The 23,293-nt window shown below is 39.7% G+C and overlaps 2 protein-coding genes across 3 annotated transcripts; one reads left to right on the top strand and one right to left on the bottom strand.

Moving 5' to 3' along the window:
• Positions 1–450: 450 nt before the first annotated feature.
• On the top strand, positions 451–13,169 carry wdr75 (WD repeat domain 75). 2 transcript variants are annotated; one of them, XM_074695602.1, is made up of 21 exons: positions 451–578; positions 819–948; positions 1,193–1,258; positions 1,701–1,800; positions 2,422–2,546; positions 2,687–2,757; positions 3,024–3,140; positions 3,577–3,665; positions 3,871–4,029; positions 4,269–4,328; positions 4,695–4,810; positions 5,118–5,293; positions 5,420–5,577; positions 6,108–6,288; positions 7,505–7,599; positions 7,717–7,812; positions 8,057–8,226; positions 8,691–8,750; positions 9,219–9,359; positions 9,523–9,614; positions 11,014–13,169. In XM_074695602.1, the coding sequence occupies exons 1-21, from the start codon at positions 493–495 to the stop codon at positions 11,234–11,236; spliced, it is 2,511 nt and encodes an 836-aa protein (XP_074551703.1). In that variant the 5' UTR covers positions 451–492; the 3' UTR covers positions 11,237–13,169. The 2 variants fall into 2 exon arrangements, with proteins under 2 accessions (XP_074551703.1, XP_074551702.1); XM_074695601.1 differs by having other exon boundaries at positions 6,105–6,288.
• An 867-nt stretch (positions 13,170–14,036) lies between these two features.
• On the bottom strand, positions 14,037–23,139 carry slc40a1 (solute carrier family 40 member 1). Its single transcript, XM_074695496.1, has 8 exons — positions 22,791–23,139; positions 22,617–22,684; positions 22,125–22,284; positions 21,704–21,819; positions 19,316–19,442; positions 18,656–18,901; positions 17,912–18,550; positions 14,037–17,306 (listed from the first exon to the last, which is right to left on the bottom strand). Exons 1-8 carry the CDS (start codon positions 22,822–22,824, stop codon positions 16,990–16,992), a joined length of 1,707 nt encoding a protein of 568 aa, XP_074551597.1. The 5' UTR covers positions 22,825–23,139; the 3' UTR covers positions 14,037–16,989.
• Positions 23,140–23,293: the final 154 nt, after the last annotated feature.

The following is a 23,293-nucleotide window of genomic DNA, read 5'->3' as shown; positions in this document are numbered from 1 at the left end:
CTTGTTGTGTGACAGAATGAAGCAACAGTTAAAACAATTTCTGATTGGATAAAATACCTTATTTTTCTGGGTAAAAATCACATGCTGGACTTCTTTTAAAGATTTAAGAATTTTAAAGTTTGAAGTACTGCAATGATTAATCACAAAAATACTACCTTTATATTAATCTCAATTGTAATTAACTTTAACAGGGAATAAAAAAAAACAAAGAAAACAATAGAACTGCAAAAGGAAATTTAACAAACATCAAAATTCAACACATTGGAAAAAATTTAAACCGTATATATTATCTCTATATCTCCCTTCTGCAATAAAAGAACAAACCCCCAAACAGGAGTTTTATTGATCGATTGATTTTAACAACTCATAAACTTTACACCAGCAGGCGGCGGTAACAGTACTCGTGACTCGGCTCAGAAAGCAGTGAACAAAGTAACAGACGAAGAAGAAAGGGTCGTAGGGTCAAAGGTGAGAGTTGAACCCGCTGAAAACATGGTTGAGCACGGGGAGATCCGCGTGGTTCACCGTGGAGGCAGTAAAATAAACTTCAGACAGCCTGTCATCACCAATGATTCAAGGTAAGTCTGCTGCAGACTGTGGACGTGTATAATATTCACTGTGAGAGACTTTGTCGCTTTTAAATTATTTGAAGGTGTAAAGAAGACCTAGGGCTAGCTGTTAGCATTAGCCGACCGTGGGATTTTCTGTCGCTGTTTACAAAAGTTTACCACCATATTTTCATACTTATCCACGATTCTGTGTCACGAAAATATTTTCTGTCATATTTTTGGTTAAACACTTAACTTATGTTGTTCCAGGTTCCTGCTCTGTGCCTCAGGGCAGTGTGTAAAGGTGTTCAGCACCTCCACTGAGGAGTGTATCCACGATCTGCGTGGACACACAGACCTGGTGACAGGTGTGCTGCTCAAACCCTCCAACCACCTGCAGGTACATTTACTGAAACACAGAGTATAAAAAGTCATGGCATGTCAGTGTTTGAGATCTGTGTTCTATAAAATGATTATAAAGGGCAACTTAGGTAATACAGTACATATTTGAATAATATATATATATAAATATCTTGGGTTTGTGTCAACGAAGTCTGAAAGTATTAAAATGGTATGGATATAAAACCATTTTCATATTTCTGGTTATGTTTGATGAAGTCACATTGGTTCTGTTTTTGTTGCAGGTCTACTCTTGCTCAGTAGATGGAACTGTCAAACTGTGGGACTTTACAGATGGCATCCTTATAAAGGCATGGCTTTTCTTTTTTGTTTAGTACTTCAGTGTTTTTCATCAGTAGAGCCCTTTCTGTTTTACTGTTTAAAAAACTTTTCTTGTTTTTGATGTTTTGGATTTTACACACTTGTTCTGAAAACATGAAGATGTGTCTATTACTTTCAACCAGATCTGCTTGGGTCTGAACAGAAATCACTGAGAGAAATTTCCTCTCATTCAATTTTCCATTGGCTGATTTCTTGAGTAACAAAGTGACCCAAATTAAACTCTCATAACGCCCATGGACACACACATCTGCACATCTGTATCATCTGTATTTGAAGCATTTGTTGATCGGTTGACTACTAAGATATTAATAAGGCCTCTGTGCTCTTGATTCAGAAGTTAGGTACAATACAGAGTCTTTTTTTCCCTATCCGGTTCCTCCTGTTAAGTGACAGTTGTATGATCTCTTCTAGACCTATGTTATCGGATACCCAATCTACTCCATCCGTGCTTCAGCAAAACATGAAGGAGTCTTCTTTGTTGTTATTCCCAAAAAAGGTGACAAAAGATCAGGTAAGTTTGAGATTTTTTCTCTCTGCTTTGGTTTAGTTTCTTAGCCTTCCCAGCTACTTTTAACAGTACTCTGGTTTTCCCAGATGATCAAGGTAAACAATTAAAGTTTGTTGCCCCCCTAAGAAGATGTCATTGTAATCATCTGTCAGGAAAATGTACTGTCAACATGCATTTTATATGTTGAGTCTGCTTTTAGAATTTCAGCCTGTAGCACTTGCTGTTGCATGAAGCACCCTGAAAATAACCCTTACTGAGTTTGATTGGTTGGTGTTGGAGAAGTGACATCAATCTAGTGTATTCTTTTTTGTTTTCCATAAACTTCATCTGAACTCGCCAAAGACAGACAGGATTAGATTTGTTAAACCTTTCATTTCAAAGTTTTTGGTGTTGTCATCTTAATTATTTTGATGTCAGGAGCCCTGGTGAAAACTTGTGTAAATTGGTGCAGTTTGTTGCTTTGAGTATTGAAATTTTTCCAGATTATTCCACTTGGAGGCGCCAGTATGCTGTGTAATGTTTACAAGGTACAATCTGGGTAAAAGGTCACTGAGTAAGACTGCATTAGGCTGATGTTTGATTTTGTGTGTGTATGTGTGTGTGTGCGTATGTGTGTGCGTATAGAGTTTTTCCAGCTGGTCGCCATACATACATCGTTGAGTGGAGATCAGATAGTGGAGGTCCAAGAGCTTTCGGATGTGCTTGGCGATGTCAGCTCCGACCCAGCGGCCATTCACTTTGGCAAAGGGGTACAAACATCTCCTCGGCAGCAAACACAAACTAACACAAATTCATTCCTAAAACATACCCCCCCTCCGATCCCAAAGCTTTTTTTTTTTTTGATGAATCTTGTATTCTTGTTTCTAATCAAATATGATCTTCTTCACAGGGGGAATATATTGCCTCAGTTAAAGGTTTGCAGCTGGAGGTTTACTTTTTCAGGAAGAATAAGGCTTTCAGGTGAGCGGCTGTTTTAGACGTTTGAGCTCAGACTGGGGGGAGATTATGTATTTTTTAATCTGAGATAATAACTTTATATCACAGATTACGGGTAACAGAAAAAACAGTACCTTTTTATTATTACATGAATGATAAAGTATCAACTGGAGAAGCTATTTCTTCTGATATTTCGCTTGACAAATTTGGCATTCAGATTCCTAGATAAGCCAAAAAAGCCAAATGAGCCTTGCTCATCAACGCTTTCTTGTCTTTTTTATTAAAAATAGATTTTACCTTAAAGAAAGTGACAAGAAGGGTGGAAAAAACACATTCACTTGTGTTTCCTGTCACCCAAAAGAGGACTGTATTGCCACGGGACATGAAGATGGAAAGATTCGTTTGTGGTGAGTGTTGTGACAACTTGGCATTGAGACAAATGCACCAGTATCTATGATTTTATTGTTTGAAGTCATATGTTGTAAACTCTTTAGTCACTTTATTTGGAAAGCTCTTTGTCATGTCCTTCATGTTTACACATCCCAGGTGTTCCATAATATACAACCAAATACTTAAAGGATTCTTAATGCTCCTGTAAGCATCATGTGACCTACAGCATCAAACCAGACCATTGGCGACTGATTGAATCATTTTTGGATCTGGGTTTTAATGCTTGAACCTCAAGTGGTTGTAACGCTTTCTGCTGTTTTTTCACAGTGACTCTAAAGTATAATGTTAAATTGGAGCTGATGCATGCTTTGGTTAATCCTACAGTAATAATTAGTAATCATTATATGGGGACGAGATACTTCATTCTCCTTACATTATTGTCAATCATTGCAGGAGAAACTTTAACCATTCGAAGGAGTACACGTACTCCACCCTGCACTGGCACCACAATGCAGTGAGCTCACTCTGCTTCACCCCAGAAGGTAAGAGCACTTCATTATCTGTTTTAAAAAGATTCTCTTTTAATTTTAATGTCAATCTTCATCTTGATCAAAATTGAATTTTGTGTCTCATTTTAAATTTATTGGCTACGTACAAGAAAAGATCAGCACAGAATGAGGAGGTGCTGCTTTGGATAAAGTTGTCCTTGATGCCTTGGCTTTATTTTTTCTTAATGTATCTCATCAGGCACAAACCTGTTAAGTGGAGGCATTGAGTCTGTGCTTGTCCAGTGGAGGTACGACCAAGAGAGCCAGAGGGATTTCCTCCCCCGTTTGGGTGCTGCCATCACACACATTGCTGTCTCACCTGATGGGGCACTGTTCTGTACTTCCCACAGTGACAACAGTAAGAAACCGAAGGCAGTAATACACACTCGGATGAACCACAGCCTCATTGAATATTATTGTCTTACTCTTTTTAAAATCTGATATAAAGTGGGTAAATACAAAAATATATACTCATTTAATTTAGTTTTTTTAAGGAGAAATGTACAGTTTTCCATTTTTGTCTCAGAGATCTCAGGATGAAACCAAAATCATGAAACCAAAGCTACGGAATCTGATTTATGTCTCTTTCTATTTCAGAGATCACGATCATTCAGAGCTGTGTCAAAGTATCAGCTGTGATTCAGGGTCTGGTCAAAGGTGAGTACAGATTGTTTTTGGCACAGCACGTACTTAGATCATAAAAATGCCGTAAAGTCTGATCACGATAGAAACAGAGGTATAAAAGAAGGTTCAGCACTCCTAGAAAGCAATCAGGCTTCTAAGAAATTATTGACATCATTTTGGTGCCAGAATGGTTTGTTTTCAAGCTTAGAATGTGATATCTAACATGACAGACCTTGATTTCTGTGATATCAATGTCTGGGTTTGCTTTTTGGAAGACATCATGAGTGGAAAAAAAGTGTTATTTGAAGCTTTACATCTAAATGTGTTGTGTCAGTCCTTTATTTCAATCTTTTCTTCCTGTATATGACTTAACACCCACTATTTTTTATCCTGGTCTAGGAGATAGTGTAAGGACAGACCTGCTGGTGGACCCTCGTAGTAAATCTTTGGTGCTGAATGGGAAACCGGGTCACTTGCAGTTTTACTCGCTCCAAAGAGACAAACTTCTGTACAATGTAAGTTCTCTGCTTTATCATCAGAGCCATTAAAGTTTTTACTCAAGGAATGATTGACAGGGATGAACTGGTTTTGTTCAGGGTAATACTTATGATAAAATGTCTGATGGGATGCATTTGCCCCAAAATGATTTGTTGTAGCTAACTAACTGGATAAATTAATCTAAGGAGCAAGAATTTTTTTTTATCCCTTTAGCAATTCATACTCCAAAATACATAGAAATTAAAAGACCAGGTTCAAAATTACTGAGGATAGTTCTTGACTTAAGGAGCCTTAATACTAAATTCTCTGTTGGGTTTCCTGCAGCTGGACATCGTGCAGCAGGAATATATCCATGAGTCAGGTCTGCAGCAGTTTGAGGTGGTCAAGGCAGCCTTTGATGCCTCCGGCAGCTGGCTGGCAACAGTGGAGGAAAGAAAACAGAAAGTCACTGAGCTGGAGCTCAATCTGAAACTGTGGGCATTTGATGAACAAACTCAGAGGTACAGAGCACAAAAAACAAAACGGTTACTACACAGACCTGCCCAGAAGCCTTATTTCAGTGAATAAGTGATGTTGAACAAGCCTCCTACCACAGCCCAGTAACAAAGCTCATGTTTCACTTGCAGTTTTGTGCTGAACACGACCATCTCGGCCCCCCACGAAGACCGGATAACAGCCATGTGCTTCTGCCACACCACAGACAGTGAGACCAGCATGGTGGTCTCCACCAGCAGAGACGGGCACTTCAAAGCCTGGCAGCTGGCTACCCCAGCCAACAGTGAAGGTAAGCAGCAATCTATTACAGCTCCATGTTCAGAGTCCTTTTCAGGTCCATTGCAGTCTGTAACTTGCTGTCATCATCTGGGGTTGTCAGCTTTGGCTTGTCATGTCTGTTAGTCACCAAGAAAAGGTAAAGAAAAATGGGCATTTAAAGCTCAAAGGTTGAACTGGGTAATCATTAGTCACCAAATATAAGGAATACATTATTTTTAATTTAACAATACTGCCTTTGTTGTCTATATTCTATTAAAGTCTTCTGTTAACATAACATGAAACATTATCTATCTCATCATCTCTGCCATGCAGCAGATGGATGGTATTTTAATCCAAAGCCTGTTGCACAACCATGAATCTGCACATTTTTGACCAAAGAGATGTCTTTCAGACTAAAGTCACTCCACTGGTGCCAGCCTCCACCATTCTGACTTCAAACCCCTCAGGTTTAAGTCCAATCTGAGCCAAACTTTCTGGATCTCTCTCTAATCCATCTCCCTGCGTCTGTCGCCCTCTCCTGCCTCTTTAATATGCCAGCAGATGAAGGGCCATCCTGGTCGTGTGATTTTGTCGGAGCCTATCACAGCCTGGTGCCTGAGTGCTGTTGTTTCTCAGCCGATGGCTCTCTGTTGGCCGTCAGCTTTCAGGAGGTGGTGACTGTGTGGAGTCCGGCCTCCTGGGAGCTCCTCACAACTCTGTCCCAGCCTCCAGGAGCTATCAGGTGAGAAGAATCACTGAGCGACATGTTGACTTATTCACACAACTGAGTGATAATCTTTGATGCAGTTAGAGGTCTAAAAAATACAAATCAATGCCTGGCAAGGGCTTATTATCTAAAAAGACCAGAAAGTTACAGCTGACAGTTACTGAAAGTCATCCCTCTTCAGATTTACTTCCACAGGCTGTTTTAGAGATTAACCGTTGCTCTAGGGGCTACTGTGGTGTGGGAACCATTAAACAGTTAAACAGCCTTCTTTTCACTGCTCTGGCAGATGTCCACGGTGTTGTTTCTCACAGCAGACAGGAGGCGTATTAGCCTGTCAGCCCTCTGAACACTGGAACTGCTCAGTTTCGCAACGTTGCTGGAGTCTTAGACATGCTGGCTGATGTCCCCTCTCTCTAAGGACAGGGCCCCAAGGTCACCGAGGACATGAAACTACTGTTGTTAGTTTCTGTACCACTTTTCTCAGGATATCCAAGAAAGCTGAGTCAGATTCTGTCACACGTCTTAGAAAAACTAAAAACCATAATAGCTTAAATCTTTGCTCTTCCTGCTGACAGGTCTTTAAGTTTTGTTTTTATGTGTGGCAACTTTAATGGAGGTGTCCCACAGTTTATGTGTGTGTAGCCTTAGTTTTTCTGACTCTCAACTCCTGAAATGTTGGTTTGCTTTAAGGGAGTACCTCATCCATGCATCAATCTAATACAGTAATTCAATTTAAAGACATTATGTACTTCAAGATTCTCTAAAGCTGCCATTTCCTGTGACAGCGTGAGAGCTGAACAGGAACTTATGATTAAAAGACTCAAACATTTTGGCAGGGAAACTGTAAGACATGAATGGTTTATCTGTTATGACAGCTGCACAGTGCCCCTCACATAACTACCACCTATAGTCGTGTAGATTGGGGTCAACTGCTCCAGCCTCAGCGACTCCAGAGGCTTTACATGCAGCTGAAAAATTTGAAACATTTTGGCAGATAATGTGGAGAGAATACCAGATTCGGCTGCATTTTGAAGACTGGAACAAAAGTGTCTGTAATGTTTCCTTTGTGTCTTGGTGGGTGTTCTTGCTTGATTGCGTGTTCCAATTTGAAGCCCCCAAAGCTCCAGAGGAGAACCCCTCAAAAGCTAATCCTGTGAAGTATGTGTGGCGTGAGCGCTGAGCTTGAGACTCTTGAAAGTCACTGAAAAAAAGGGATTTTTCTCTCGTCTAGGAACCTTTGTTTTGGGCGACTTAGCTGCTCCAAATATCTGCTGGGAACCACAGCCAACAACCTGCTCTGCTGCTGGAACCTCCTCACCTGCTCATGTAAGACTGCGTGTGTGGTGTGCATGTCAAAAGTACAAGTTTATCATGTGGAAATATATTTAATTTAATGCATTTTATGCACAGATATAAACTATTTTTTTCTGTCTCCTCCTGCAGTGGAGTGGAGCACCTCAATGGATGTCAGCCTGCTGCTGGCTGATCCACTATCTGAGAATATGTCTGCCTTCTGCTGCCAGGCTGGAAACACAGACTGTGAGGTTCAAAATTATATGAGACAGCTTTATTCAGAACTAATGGCAACAAACTAAACTCTTCATTATAACTTTGGGAAAAAAAGGAAAATACAACAGTTTTATTTATTTGATTGTGTGATTTCTAGCTCAGATTTTCTACAAACAACCACCACTGTCACTTTTTCCGTTATCATTTCCTATATAAGTTTCCTTATAAAGTTCTACGTTAACTTTTTTCTTGCCATCTCTTGTCCTGTCTTCAGTGTTTGTGTTTAAGCCCAGTGAGCCTCGGCCGCTGTTTTCCCATAAGGCCATCTGCTCTGGGAAGGTGACTCGTGCTGTCTTTGCTCCAAGGGAGGAGATGCTGGAGAGCTGTGATGAGAACAGCCAGTGGCTCAACAGATCCCAGCTTTACTTCCTTACCCAGTACATGGTAAACTCTGCCACCATGAAAAATTATATTTGATCATTGCTTGACAATGGTGTTCATTTCAAGATGCAGGAAGCACTTTTCAGATATACGTGAAAAGTCCAGGCTAGCCTTTTCCTGAGCTAGCCTTCCTTTGCAATTTATAGGGCCTCCTCTTGTCCTCCAGGATGCCGCTCCTCCAGCAGACTTATCTGTAAATGACTTCAGTCTCAGCGTATAGTCCACTCTGCACTTTTTTCTGTCCAGTTCCATGTTTGGAACTTTTGTTTAGGTACACTCAGGTACTTATAATCTCTTTGCAGCTCCTCTGGACAACACAATTCAGACAAAAAAGGGATTAACAAGTTGGTTTTAACAACACTCATGGCGTAAAAAACTTTATGCTATTTTTGTTCTGAAAACTTTCAGTTAGGATCTTTGTCTAATGGATATTAATATTTTTCATGCTGTGGTGTATTCCTCTTCAGGATCTGATGACATTCACTACCAAAGCAGAGGAGGACCATCTTATGGCGTCCAGCAAACAGGTAGAGATCACCTGACTTTCAGCCACTGCTCAGTCACGGGATTTTCATAACTCTTGTTTTTCTGAAACATAGGTCTGTTTTTGCGCATCAAGCATGTTCCCAGAGTTTTTTCTTGTCTCTGGAGACAAAGAAGTACATACCTGGTTCCTCCTTCTTTTCACTTCCATATTTCTGCCAGTGTTACACAGCAAAAGGGACAAAGTGGAAACTGATGACTGCATCATATTTACCTCACATGTTTCGTCTAGTATGAACACGAGTTTTAAAGATAAAAAATCCTACTGTGCTAAAAGTTATGGAAGTCAGCATATCTGTATTAGAAATGAATAAATTGCATCCAAACACAACCCAGTTGTTAAAAATACATTCACAAGACAAATGAGTGAATTTCTTTTTTAGCATTTTCCTCTTCTCAAACAATAAAAGGATTTAGTGCTGAACTCTGACCTGTGTTTTCTCCTTTTTAAGCATGAGATTGATGACAGTGTTGCCATGACACCATTCTACCTGCTGCTGGGGAAACACAGACAACAGGAAAACCAAGAAAAACCCAGCAGCCTGTCTGCAGAGAGAACACCTGTACCTCAGGGATCTGTGGCAATCAAAGAGGTATGTTGTTCATCAACCGAGGCTGCCAAGTGTCAGTGTTTATTTAACCTGAATTTCTTCAAAGTTAAACTCAACAACACTTTCATTTTTGTAAATCAAGATATCTTTTTTGTGTTGTTTTGTTGTTAGTTTAATTTACATTAAACCCTCTTTTTCCATACAGCTCCTACAGACACCTGCCCACGTCTTGCCCTCCACCTCTTTCCTCTGCTCCATGGTTGTACAGTCTCTGCTCATCTCTGTTAAAGACAGCAGGTCAGTATTCCAGTGTGTCAAGTGAGAAGAGCTTTGGAGATATTTGAAAATGTTACACACTTTCAGAACCAATGTCCAAGAGTTTTTTTTCTTCATCCATCCATCCATCCATCCATCCATCCATCCATCCATCCATCCATCCATCCATCCATCCATCCATCCATCCATCCATCCATCCATCCATCCATTCATCCATTCATCATAACAGAGATAAAATGAAATGAGATGTTCATTTAAAAACACCTATAAACAGGGAAAATCTTTTCTGAATTTATTGAAGGCAGATGGTGCAAGATTATTAAACACAGTCAGTGCAAACATAAAGGTGATATTTAAATATTGTGCCATAAATATTAAATCCAGTTATGAAAGTGCCCAACTAGAGGCTGACTCTTTGGACAGCTGTGAAAATAGGGAAAGGGGAAAGAAGAGGTTGAGTTTAAGAGTCACTGTGTGCTGTCCCCCTGCCCTGACTGTGAGGTGTTAAACAGATGAATAGCAAGGACGACAAAAGACGTCTTGAGTCTGTCAGTGGAGCAGGACAGTGACAGCAGTCTGCCCCTGAACACACTCCTCTGGGAGGGTGGTGGCCGTTGTAGCTTAGGGAGGAAAATACTGTTTGTGTAATCATGTTAAACATTTCCTAAAATAAAACCAGTAAGCAAATTTGCTGTTCTGCAACAGACACAGGGACTCCCGTCTTATGCCTCATAACTTGGCACTTTATTGACATCATTACATCACATAAACATCATTATGAAACTCCTGGTTTTAATACAAAAGTGGATGCAGGAGATTTCCCTCTCCTTTTTTAGTCGTTTCACAGTCAAAACATAAGGAACTGCATCTTAAAATAAATAAAAAAACACAATAAGGTTTACTTTTATCATACAGACTTTAGAATGAAGATGATGATCTAAGATGTACGTAGTAAAGAAATCATAATAGGGTGAAATATTCATTTAGGTTTTGAATTTATTTCAGTCAAATTTCTAAACATCCTTTTTTTGGAATATGAGAACTTTGTGATAAAAATAAATAAATATGAAAGAAGTTCATTAAGATTTATATAATAAATGAATAAGAACTTTTGATCTCCAACACAATCGAAGCACTTTACTATTTGCATGTGGTTACGTATGGCATATGAAAACACAAATGAATTTATAAAACTGCATCAGTGAATGTTACAATTGTTGACACTTTATTTTTTAAGCTGCTCTGAAGATCGCATGACTCAAGAAAAATATGATGTTTCACAAGAAATTCAGGAAGTGAAGACACTAAGCTAGAACTGTCCACATGAGAAAAAAGTGTGCTCTCTGTGGTTTATCTTTGAAAATTTGCAGTCTCATGCTCACTATTTTTTTCCCCTCTTCTTTTGTTCTCATCGGCTCAGAGAGGAAAACAAACAGGCAGAGGAGGAAATGGAGAGTGAGAAAGAGGAAGAGGATTCAGAGGAGGAAATGGAGTCCAGCATCTTGAAACCGACACAGCCAGAGTCTGCGGGAGCTGAGGCTGCAGAGTCTGCAGTCCCTGCTCTGACTAAAGCTCAACATAGAGACCTGAGGAGACTGAAAAAACTGGACCACAGCTGGCTCTCAGGCCTGCTGGACCCCTGAACATGACTGTGCAGAAAGAAAGACGGAAGCTCACTGAAGCAGTGCTGAGAGAAAGTTTTCAACACATTTAAGAATAGTTTCTTTTGTATGTTTTCATAGTTTTATACCTGAAAAAATTGTAAAAATGTAAACAAATACCTGCCTCTACAAAATGTAGACTTTTCCCAATTCATTCAAAGAAGTCAGACTGTATTCTCTGGGTCCTTTTTCAGTTTTGTGTTAATGTGTGTTGTTTACTTGGAAATTAAATCTTTTCCTGAGTTACAGATTTGTTGCAAACTGCAGAAAGTTTTTACCAAAATCATCATGTGATCCATGAGTCTTGAAGCCTTTACCACAAAACTTGAAACCAGCAGCATATTGCTGTCACATCTTTTTTTAATTTCTTCTTTAACCCAATCACTGTGAAATAATGATCCTGAAGGTCAAACATAAGCATGTGGCCATATGTAATGTATGTAGGCACAGGGCTTGAAAAACTATGTGCATGTTTATTCAGATAACTTGTTTACAATAATTTAGTTACAGGGTTAGAAGAAAAGAAGAACATCATCTGAAGTGGAAAAATTAAATACATTTTTGTGTAGATCCTCCATCTTGTCCAAAAAATTAACTATGAAAGAAGTAAAAACATTTTTATCAAATTAGCTGAGCCAACCCATATCTTTCAAAACAGCCTCTAGAGTTTTGTTTCCTGTAGTTTTTAAATGTTATAAAGTGCACAAAATCTTTCACGGCCACCAAATCTTATCTGCCATGCAATTATAAAACCTGCATTATAACAAACTTGTACAAGGTTTTTGTTGACTATTATGAAAAGTAAGGAAGCCCTATACAGTCATAAATCCTAACATTTAATTTGTTCTCTTTCGTCAGGACCGTTGAATTATTTTGAATCCCTTTCTTGAGACCTGCACTTAATATCTGATTGTACAACTTGTAACTTCAGAGTTCACTTGCAGTTCAGCACTTCCATAATAGACCACTCCATCAGTTTTTTAAAGTATTGTGTCAAGTGATGAGAACTTTCTCATGGTGTTTTTTTTCCGTGCAGTTACACAGTTTAACTTTATTTTTACTTTTGAAGTTTTAATAATATGATGCAAGCCTTTCTCAAACCTGTGTCTCATCCATTGCTAACCTGTTATACAACCTCACTGTGTCTTCCAGAGTCCAACCTCAGACTCTTCATGGTCAGTAGTGTGTGATGTAAGTCAGTACAGTTAGAGGTTATATGATGTTCCTATTATTGCTGTTGGATAAGCAAGTGAACTGTGAAACTGGTGGATAAATGAAATGGAATGAAAAAGTAGGCCAAACAAATCTTGATGTAGATTTTATTAATATGATACCGGTTTATTCCTGGAAAAGATTATTTTGATATGTCATATTAAGGGCTACTGGTGTGTTTCTTGGAAATCTTCACTGTAAAACTTTTATTGTGTGAACATGACCTGGGAGAGTCACGTTATTGGTGCTATAAAGTCAGGCTGCACTCAGCAGACCCTTCTCAATCTCTGAGTAAGATGTCAGCTGAAAGAGAAGGTCACGTTTAGTTTTCAGGGTTGGATAAGACATTGCACTTTTATCTCAGCTGTTTTCAGTTCCTTTTCTTTGTGAGGTGCCTGAAGCCTCCCACCAGAGAAGTGCTCCATAATGCCCTTCGACTATGTCTGCATTTTTAAGACATTGAGGATGTATAGGAGCTCCGCAAACCGATCTGTCTGGGTCATTATCTATACTGTCCTTAACGAGGCTGGAGCTGTTTGTCACTTTTATAGACTTGATATGAGCAGGGCTTTGATTGTAAAACAGATCATGTAAAGAAAAAAAAACGTCATAAGAGAAAAGAACTAAGTCCCCGGCCGACAGTCATTAAAATTGCAGAGGTTGTTAGTGTTTTTTTCTCTCATGCTAACTGTTGTCCCCTCAACTAAGTGATATTTTATTGGTGTGTTTCAGGTCACAAAAGCTTTTATCAAAAACTCGGAATAATAAAAAAAGATCTGCAATATCCAAAAGGGGTATTTTCATGTCATAAGTTAGAGAATGAATGAAAAAGTCTGAGATAAAGACTAGTACCACTTTATTCACCACAAAAGAAAACAACATTTGAGAGAAATCTACAAAAGAAGATTGTGGTTATTAAAGAATATAAAAGAATCGAAAAAGTAAAAAAAAATTCTGACTTAAATCTTTGATTAGAAATAAAATGTCATTTTGTTGTTAATTCTTTTTCTTTTCCCTACCTTTAAAACAAATGAAGAGAAAAAAAATCTGAAGTCATAAGCCTCTCCCAAAGTTGATTCACTGATCAGAATCAAGAATCCAACAAAGACTGAGAAGTGAACCTGGGTAATAATGTTTTAAATTTTGTTACATAAGACATGTGAATTAATTAATGACCAGAAATACAATCCACATGCCGCAGCCCCCAAATCCTCAGCATTGTGCAAAAACTAGGTCACTCTCCTTTTCTTCTCAGTAGGGATCCAAGTCCAGATCAGATCAGCTCAAAGTCACATAGCTAAACACCAAGTGCAACAAAAAAGATTGAAAGAGAGGAAAAAGAGGGAGAAAGAGGGGGAGAAAGGGAAAAAGACAAATAGCAGCTAACTCAGCTGTGGTATGTGACCTCACACAGCAGCAGCAAAGCTCAGACTGAGGCCAGGAAATCCTGTGAACAAACTACACTACTGTGGTCACTCACTCAGACACACACACACACATGCACACACCAAATGACACGAGAAAGTCGATTGTAAAGGTTTTATTTATTTCTAAGACCTCTTACAATTCAGTACCAACATCCTGATACTCAGTGGAGTGCGATTATGACATACAAATGATTTCTTAATGATCTGATGCCTCTGTCCATGGAACTACATTAACACTGATATATACTGTAAATATATACAAAGCGATATATATTCTGTCAGATCAAAGCAGTATTTAACACATTTTCAGAAGAAATGCAATTTTTACACAAATTTCAAGAATCTTAAAGAAACACTTGGTATATAAAAATTAAAAAAAAGGTCAACAAATCCAGACAAACTGCATGACAACAGAACACAAGTTTTTTTTTCTCTTCCATTTTCCAAGTGTAATGGACATATAATGTTATTTACATTACAAATATAGTTATGGCCATGTGTGGTATTCCTGAATCAGCAGTCCAACTGTTTTAAAAGCTGGTTTTCTGCTTGTGCCCAGACTGTGTCTGTGGTTAAAAAAAAATGAACTGTCAGTGGAACATGAAAATTAAGCTCCATTCCCTATGAGTCTGCACCTTCACAGCACACCTGCAGACATCCTGACTGACCACCAAGGCCAACAAAAATTTCATGGGAATGTGAGAATAAAAGTGTATTTTGTTCTCCTACATCTGGTGTGCGCACTCCTGTTGCCAACCTAAACATCTCCCTGCCTCCAACTAAAATCTGGCTAGACTGGTTGGATTTTCCTGTCATGGGCAGGGTGCAGCTGGTAATGTGTTGATTTAGCCACTTGTGCGTGTTTAACAGCTGATTAACATTAAGGCGAAGACTCACTGAGGGTAAGAGGTGGAAGGGAACAAGTTAGGCTACATTTATTACTTTGTTTAGCTCTTTACAGTGGGTTTAGAGTGTAATTACATTTTTGTCCAGTAAAACAGGTGAATTTATAAGCATTACAGAAAGCAAGTTTGCTTAGCTAGCATATATTAGCTATGGCTAACAAATTTCAGATAGCTTGTTGCCTTATTTTCAAAGGTATGACTCTTCACTTTTGAACCATGTTTCTACCTTATTAGTTATCATGTAATCCTGTAAAGCCAAAATGTTTCATCTTCTGCTTAGATTTTTCAGGAACAAGAACTAAAATCAGTTTCAGTCCACATCAAGGAGCTAATTTCACAAAAGATAGCTCTGACATAAACTTTCAAGTTCTTGTCTGTTTAGTCAAGAAATGCCCTCTCACGTAACTGCATCAAAGTGGTCATTTCTATCTATCCATGCAGATTATGTATCTTTTGGAAAACAACAGTTACAAGGTCAACTCTTTTGGCTTTAAATTAATCCGTGTAAACTTTTGCAAAATGACTTATTAAGCTCTGACCTGTGTTTCAACAGAGGGGAGATTGTCTTTGTGCTACGAGCCTGGCAAAAGCATCTTTGTGAAAACAGCCTCAGAGTCTGTTGGCAATCTACAACGGTGTTGTAGAATCAGATTAGAGTTTGCTGAGAAAGCTTTGCTGCTGCCTTTTCTTGAAACCTGAAGTGTTGTCTTTTCCACATGATATTGTACAATTTTTCCATCATGAACATGTGAAACTCAAATAAAAGTATGTGCCTTTTTATAACAGAAACTTTCCTTCAGGGCCTGAACAAAGACTTTAAGTTATTTAACTGGACTGAGCAGGAGGGGGGAGCAGGACATGAGCCTTGTGCAAAAGTATTGATCAAATGCCTGATCCCGTATCGGGTGTTATGACAGACGTCAATCACTTAAAGTGCCTGTGTAACAACAATCATGATTCTAAAATTACTCAAGAAAGAGAACATACAAATCAAACAATGTTAAAAAAAAAAGATAAATGTAAACTACCAAATGATTCAGCTACAATCTCGGAGAAGGTGAGGAGTATTCAGATTTACAAAGTGTGCACGAAAGCTTTAGTGAACCTACACAGCTACCGTCACCTGATGTAAAAATATGTATTTGGAATGCTCCAGGTTTCCCTCACTTCCTAAAACGCTATATAGAGACTTTGACTTTGGCAACTGAGAGATAGTGACAAAGGGTGCATAGGATTTCTCATTTTGCTCTAACAGCACAACTGCGACAATACTGACGATACATTAACGTATTATAAAAACCAATGTCTGCATTTCCTGAATAAATACAGTAAAAAGCACCCAAACATAGACTGCATGTAAGAAGCTGACACAGCTGCAGTTTGCACAAATGTCTTACATTTGCGTTACCTCAATGACCAGCAGGGGGCGACTCTACTTGTTGGGAACGCAAGTCTTGCTGTCCTGCTGTGTTTGTAAAAGAATTCTAATGCTGTGTCCACTCCTGATAGGTAGTCTATGGTTTTGTGCTTATAACCATGTAGAAAATAGACTAGTTTGGTTATATAAAAAGTCTTCCTACTCTCTGTAGGAAGACATCCACAACCTGCTTGTCATACATGTATGCTATCAGAAAACAGCAAGCAGACAACTACAGCACCAGCAAAGTAGGGGATAATCCTTCTCTTCAGCCTCAGTTCCTGCTTCCCTGCAACGTTCCTCCCTGGTACTGTCATGTGGTTAGCTGAAGCACCTTTGAAATCTTTACAGCTAAACCCCAGCCTGTTAGGAGAAGAGCAGTTTTTATCCCCTGACTTCTTTAGCAGGACTCACTTTGGGGTCTCAAGCATAGAAGCGATGGATCCTTGTTTGACAGTGCCTGTATGTATCAGAGAGCGTGCGCCCATAGATTAGAGGCTGAAGCTCAAATCTGACTGCAAAAGTTAGAGAAACCCTGCCACATCCTAAGGTTGACTATGGGTTAGTTTGCTATGACTGCAAGCTTTCTACTCACCTGTCTGCTTAAGATTAATGCTCTGTTAATGGCTACAGAATGCATAGCACGTTAGGTTACCCTCAGGTTTTGTTAGCGTTCTGCCAGCTACAATCAAAGATGTTAGTTGGTTAAATGCGATGCAGGGTTGGTGTAAGGCTTGAGAGATATGTACCCAGGACACAGTCTCTTTAGTGCGATTAGACGGTTGTAGGAAGTGAGGGGCTTTCCACCGTCTCCACCTTCTGCTCCGGCGAGCAGCAGAGGAAGAGGCGGCTTCCCAGGTTTTTGAAGGCAAACCCAAAGTACATGACATGACCCATGGCCACGAAGGAGACAGAGATGATGACCAGCAGGCCAAAGGCCTCCGGGTTCGGAGCCAGAATCACCATGATGAAGTGCAGCAGGTCTAAGAGGTAATTCATGGAGTTCTGGACGCCGTTGATCACACCTCGCTCCGACTCAATCACATTCTCCTGGATGAGCTGGGTTACTGTCAGGTCAAAGGACCACAGACCTGCAAACAGAGATCAACAGTCACTTCTAATGGTATTTTTACAGCTGCTGTAAAATGACTTTCAGCTGTAGTGGAAATTATCGGCAATAATATTGGAATCAAAGGTCGAAAAAATTGCTGTGACATCCGCTGCACATCCTTAGAGGTACTGTTTGTAATTCCGGTGACTTATAAAAAACATTAAGTCTGTAGGACTTTGTCAGTATGATCAAGTTATCGCAAGGAAGTCATAATTCATGAAATAACCTTTTATAATTAAATGACAGGAAGCCAGCTTGCCAACAAAGCATGAATACCCTAATTTCCTTTCAGATAAAACAACCTTAGACTTCAAACCACTGATTCAGCGGAAACAACAATCATTTGCACATTGAGCTTCCGCTCCACTGCAAAATAAAATAATGTCAAAGCCTCTTTGAGGAGTTTTTGATTGGCTATGAAAAAGATTGATCTTAAGTGTCATCTTTTTATGACCTACAAAAGCAAACAAGACCATAAAAGGCAAGACTGAGGTTGTCAATATTTTTCTTTGTGCAGCCACATTTTACTTCTTCCACAGCAAAGATTCAGAGTAAGTCTTACAGTTCACTAAACCATTTACTCACCGACTCTAGCAGCAATAACACCAGCAAACAGCAGGCTAACAGACATGTAGGACTGAAGAGGTGGCATCACTTCAGTGGGTGCAGCAGTAGTTGAGTTTCCAACAGGAAGAACACCAGTGAGGATGTGGTCAGCCTCAGGTAGCGCCTTCTCTCCCATCAGGTGGGTGTAAAGGTCCTTGAAGGGTGATACGCTGAGGTCAAATGGGCTCCCAGGAGCAAAGACAGAGACGACACACAGCATGAGGCAGGACAGCTGGGCAATGCCTGATATGAAGCCAGTGCGGATCAGGCCACATTTCTTGCGAACCCAGGTGAAGGCGACAGTTCCGCAGATGCCTGATATGGCTGAAGCCCCCATCAGCAGACTGAGTACAGAGCCATTCAGACCCTGTGTGTATGCGTAGCCGGTGGTGATGCAGTCGAAGCCCAGCACAGTCATGTAGAGGAAAGCCAGGGACATCCCGGCAAAGAAGATGTTCTGGTTGTAATAGGCCACCCAGCCAGCTCTGAAGGTGCGCAGAGGTTCGGTCACCTGGTGGCAGAAGCCACGACGCTTGGGAGAGTCAGGTTTATCTGCAGCTGTGGTTTCATTCATCAGTGGCTGAGAAGACTCTTCAGGGCTTTGGCCATTCTCTAACTCTGTGAAAGTGCAGAAACATGGAGAGATTCAGTTTGGATCATCACACACCAACAAGTGAGATGCTGATTGTCACAAAGTACTTCAAACACGAGTTTCTTAGTTACCTTTGGGAGTGCTGAGCTGTTTGAGCTCCTGTTGCTGCTCCTTCTGACCGCTTTTCACTGCCAGCGCTGGTGTTTTCTGGTAGACCTTCCACAGCAGCGCATACTCCAGACACATGGAGCACAGGTTCCAGCCAGAGATGAAGCCACAGCCAATAAAGTGGGAGCCAAAGGACATAATCTGACCCACCAGCATGGGTGCCAGGATGTTAGTCAGTTGGTCAATGATGCGGACGGTGGCATTCATGTCTGTTTGATTCAAGAGTGGAAGAGGATGGGATTTAATATTGGCATTAGCATGTGAAATGTGAAACTGGTTGGTGGTTATAGTGCCTTCATGTATTGCTTTTACTTGTTTGGTTACAAATGGGCTTGTAAAGCCTTAAACTGTGGTAGGCTTTACCTTACACAATCCCAGATTTCATGCTAGACCTGGTACTATCACAGCTGAATAATTGAGGTCATCGGGTTCAAAAGTTGTTATTTCTTAATCATGTGAGCAACCTTTCCTTCTTTTTACAACAATTTTAAAACCTACAGTAACATAAAAGGTGAAAACGAGAGTGAGTCAGCATCCAGGGTTTAAAGTCCGTCTCCACTGATAAGTGATCACGTGAAGCCTACATTTGATGAGACGCCAGTAAGTAGGTAGGGTGCACTGACCTGCTAACTTGCTGCTGTCCTGACCCGCCACAACTACAACCCAATCTCTCTGGATTGTGATGGATGTCGCTGTGCTGGCCAGGTTTGCGATGTTGGCGATGGTGATCACCAGGATGTAGCAGGTTGTCTGAAAATTTAATACAAAAGCAGAAATTAGTTTCTTCCATGTCTACTTGGTGTTTAAGACAATAAAGGGAAAAAGTTACTACTGCTTTTTAGCTTCTCACTATCAACAAATTTTTATAGTCTCATGTTACTGGTTTTAAATCATGAACTCAAATAGTTTACATTTTCCAATATTGGGAAAACTGATTGTTTAAAGTTCACCATAAACGGGGACATTAGCAGAATATTTTTTCAGTTTTATTTTCTTGTCCTCTTAGAACAAACTTTAGACCCCTGAAGTCTTGAACTCCCCTTATGCTTGAACAAATGTGTTCATCCACAATTCAAAATAACCATATTGGACCTGCTCAATTAGTTCTTCAAGGCTCTCTAGAAATGACTTAAGGAAACAAAACAATAAATAAGATCTAATTTAGGACGAGTTTGTACAAACAGTTCAGGAGGATTCTGGCAGTTTGGGGGCTGAATGTCACATGGGAAAGTATTTCAATGCAAATAAATATATTATATAAGTTTTCTTTGTCCATAAAAATGAAATATAACATGACATAACAATGCAGTTTCATTGAAAAAACAGAGATTCAACACCATTAATGAAACTCTCTATGTGTTAAGTCATAAATCCATCTGAAAAATGGGAGTTCCTGGTTGGACATTATTTTCAATTTCAACTAAAGGATTAAACAAATTATATATTTGATCAAAAGTAAAGCTCCCATCACTGTGACATTTGTGAGTAGGAAAAATAAAGGAAAGACTTTCTCGAGATAAATCAATAACATCATGAGAAAAGTAAAGAGTCTTTCCATTTACTCTAAGGCTCAATCATGTGACTCGAGGGACGCCAGTAATCAGGAAGGATGGCAAACAATAAAATACATAAATGTGTGAGTCTAGCTGTTTGGTTTGATGTTGTCTATGTCTGTTGTAGCACAGCTGCTTTTAACAGTAAAACAACAATTCAACGGGTCAGGCTGCATTTCTCTCTCTGTGTCTCTTTCTCCCCCTGTCTCGATCTCTCCCTCTATCTCTCTCAGTCATGTGACCAGCCTTGAAGAACCTGCTGACTACACAGCCCTTGACAACACACTCAATCTCCTGTTTCACCAAATCTCCACCTCCACACATTAGCACGCACACACACACTTCACTCTAAACACTCTCACATGGTTAAAATCCATCCCCCCACCATTCCCTGGTGACCCAAAGGCGTTTGACAAATGCAGAGAGCAATGCTGGAGACAAGTTCATGCTGGCAGAAAGGTTTTTGTTTTTCAACTGGACATCCAAAGTTGTCTCCAAATATGGATGGAAACATCTCTCTTACAGGTGCATGATTATAAAAAGGGAACAGTTGCAGAGATTCCAGTTTTTTCTACATGAATGAAAGCATCTTTTCTCCAATATCACTAGCTCAATTTTTACATAACTCCAAGTCCTTTTTTCCCATCTGTGATAATATCTGCTTCACAGTTCCGCATCTGGGTCATCTGTAAAATCAGGTCCATCTCTTTGTAGCGACAGTGACTCAAACGAAAACACATAGCTCAACAAGTGTAAACAAGCCCCCTGGCCAAACTGTGACACCAGCTATTTTTTCCTGCTGAAGACTGTTGACTGCATGTCTAACAACTTCTCATTTGTTGCCTTTTACATGACACAGCCAATAGTGACAGTGGCCTTGTGGTCTTAGGATTACCAGACTACATTGTGCAAATGCTAAAATCTCTATTTTTAAACCATGACTTATTGATGAGTTCAATAAATCAAATCCTACTTTGAAGCAGATCTTTTTCTGGCAGAGGCTATCTTTATCAACTGAAGATAAACTTGAACCTTTTCTTATAAACAAGCGAAGTGAAGCAGTGGTAAGTTTGTATTTTAAATACTCAAGTAAGAATGTGTTAAACTGTTGTCCAGTTCAACACATTCTCATATATACTTTTTCATTTTTATATATATTTCCAAGCTGAGCTTGTTTTAAAATTTTAACAACTCCCTATTAATTCACTATGAATACAAGGTAGTAGTATAACAGCCAAAGGTCTTAAACTACCAGATACATTGTTGTGTAAAATCTGTTTAAGCTGCCATAAACCTTACTGACACAGGAGTCCATATCAGTTAAAGTAAGCAAGTTTCCCTGCCATGGGTCAGAGCATTGAACAAGAGGAAAAAGTCTAAAAACACTTTCTGTGAAAGTCACATCAGATCATGTTTAAACAGCGAGTGTGTCAGGACAGCACGGGAGGGGGATCTCACCAGAATCCATCCATTGTAAAGCTCCACAAGCTGTTCTTTGAACTGGAAAACAACCATCAGGAGGATCCCACACACGATGACGCAACTGTTCTGGACAAGCAGCGAGGTCTGGGCCACTGTGGAAACACCACGAAGGGCATTAGGGACAGATATGTGGTCAAAGACAACAGATTTCTGTCTGATAGATTAATTCATTAAGGGCTTTAACAAGATGTTTGGAAAAATTAGTGTCTTTGCCAAATTCTTCTGGATAAACTTTCCACAAATGGAGCATTATGGCTGTAAAAGTGGAGGAGGAAAATGCTGTATTGTTAGCTGTTAAAAAAGTGCTCCACATTCACATTTTACCTAAAAAAATCCACAAAATATTGAAAATGTATATGAAATTAATATAAAATTAAATTAAATTTCATTGGCATACCTTTGAGTCTGGGGTTTCTGTCCACCCAATTCCCAATGATGGCTCCCAGGAGCAGCACAGAGCCAGCCACAACCAGCCCATACACTGCTGTGAGCAGCAGGCTGTTGCCATACAGCTCCACCAGGAAAACAGCAACAGCAAAGTTCCACATTCTGTCACCCTTTGGAAATGAAAAAAAAAAAAAGATATTTCAAGTTGATCCTTACTTAAAATCATTCTAGGAAATGTGGTGCATGAATAATGAGAGCCTTTTCTGCCTCACTGAGCTGCAAAACACCATAGTTGTAATGACAAATATTCCAGTGAACCACAAATTGAAAACATGTTATTTTGTGTTGTAATGACTGCTGCTTCTGAACCAACATGATACAATAGCGTATTAATGTTGTATTACATGCAGTTTGGCAAAGAAAAACCTATCATCATGAAAAGAATGTCAAGTGTATATTTTAATACACAATACTATGTGTAATAATAACAGCATTCACTTACCCATGTTGACAAAGCATGTCCCAGGTAGATGAGAAATTTAGCTGAAGTAAAGAAGTCTGCGATGGATTCTGTAAGATGTCAGAATACATTTATGTTACAGCTGGTCCCCATACTGCACACAGGAAATAAAGGAATATACTGGTGGATGGGGAAGCATGCAGTGAAAACACCTACCGCAACACGTCCTCTTGGGCTCAGAATTATCCATTGTAAAGCTTTCCAAAGGGCAAAAAGCAAACAGGTAATGTTGTTTTTCTGCAGCTCTTTTGTAATGTGACGCCGAGGGGTATCGACCAACTACTAGCACCGCATCCAATAATCTGCAGCGACACACGGGATAATACTAAGAAATAGCACGGCTTTTCTCTTTTTCCTCCTTTCCGAACTTAGCTAACACTGTAGCTGAAGTTGGAAAGAAATGGTTTTATAACCTAAAAAGCCGTCTGATCGCTATAAGCACGAAGCCGCAGGAGCTGCTCTGCGGTGCTCCAGTGGTCAGTTCCCTCCGATCTGCTGCTCTCTGTTTACGTCCCGCCTCGCATATATCCATGGACTCACGTGACCTGCCTTCATTCACATAGGGTCAAAAACAAACGACGTTCTCATACTGCGCACGCGCCAAGATAAAGAAGAAGAAAAGCCAGATCATTAAAATAACAGACATTGTCACCAATACC

This window comes from Halichoeres trimaculatus, unplaced genomic scaffold, assembly GCF_033239565.1.
Source record: "Halichoeres trimaculatus isolate MK-OKI-2021-1 unplaced genomic scaffold, fHalTri1.1 fHalTri1_scaffold_19, whole genome shotgun sequence".
Classification (NCBI taxonomy): domain Eukaryota; kingdom Metazoa; phylum Chordata; class Actinopteri; order Labriformes; family Labridae; genus Halichoeres; species Halichoeres trimaculatus.
Note: the sequence above shows the minus strand (reverse complement) of the source record. Positions and strands in the feature narration are given on the sequence as shown.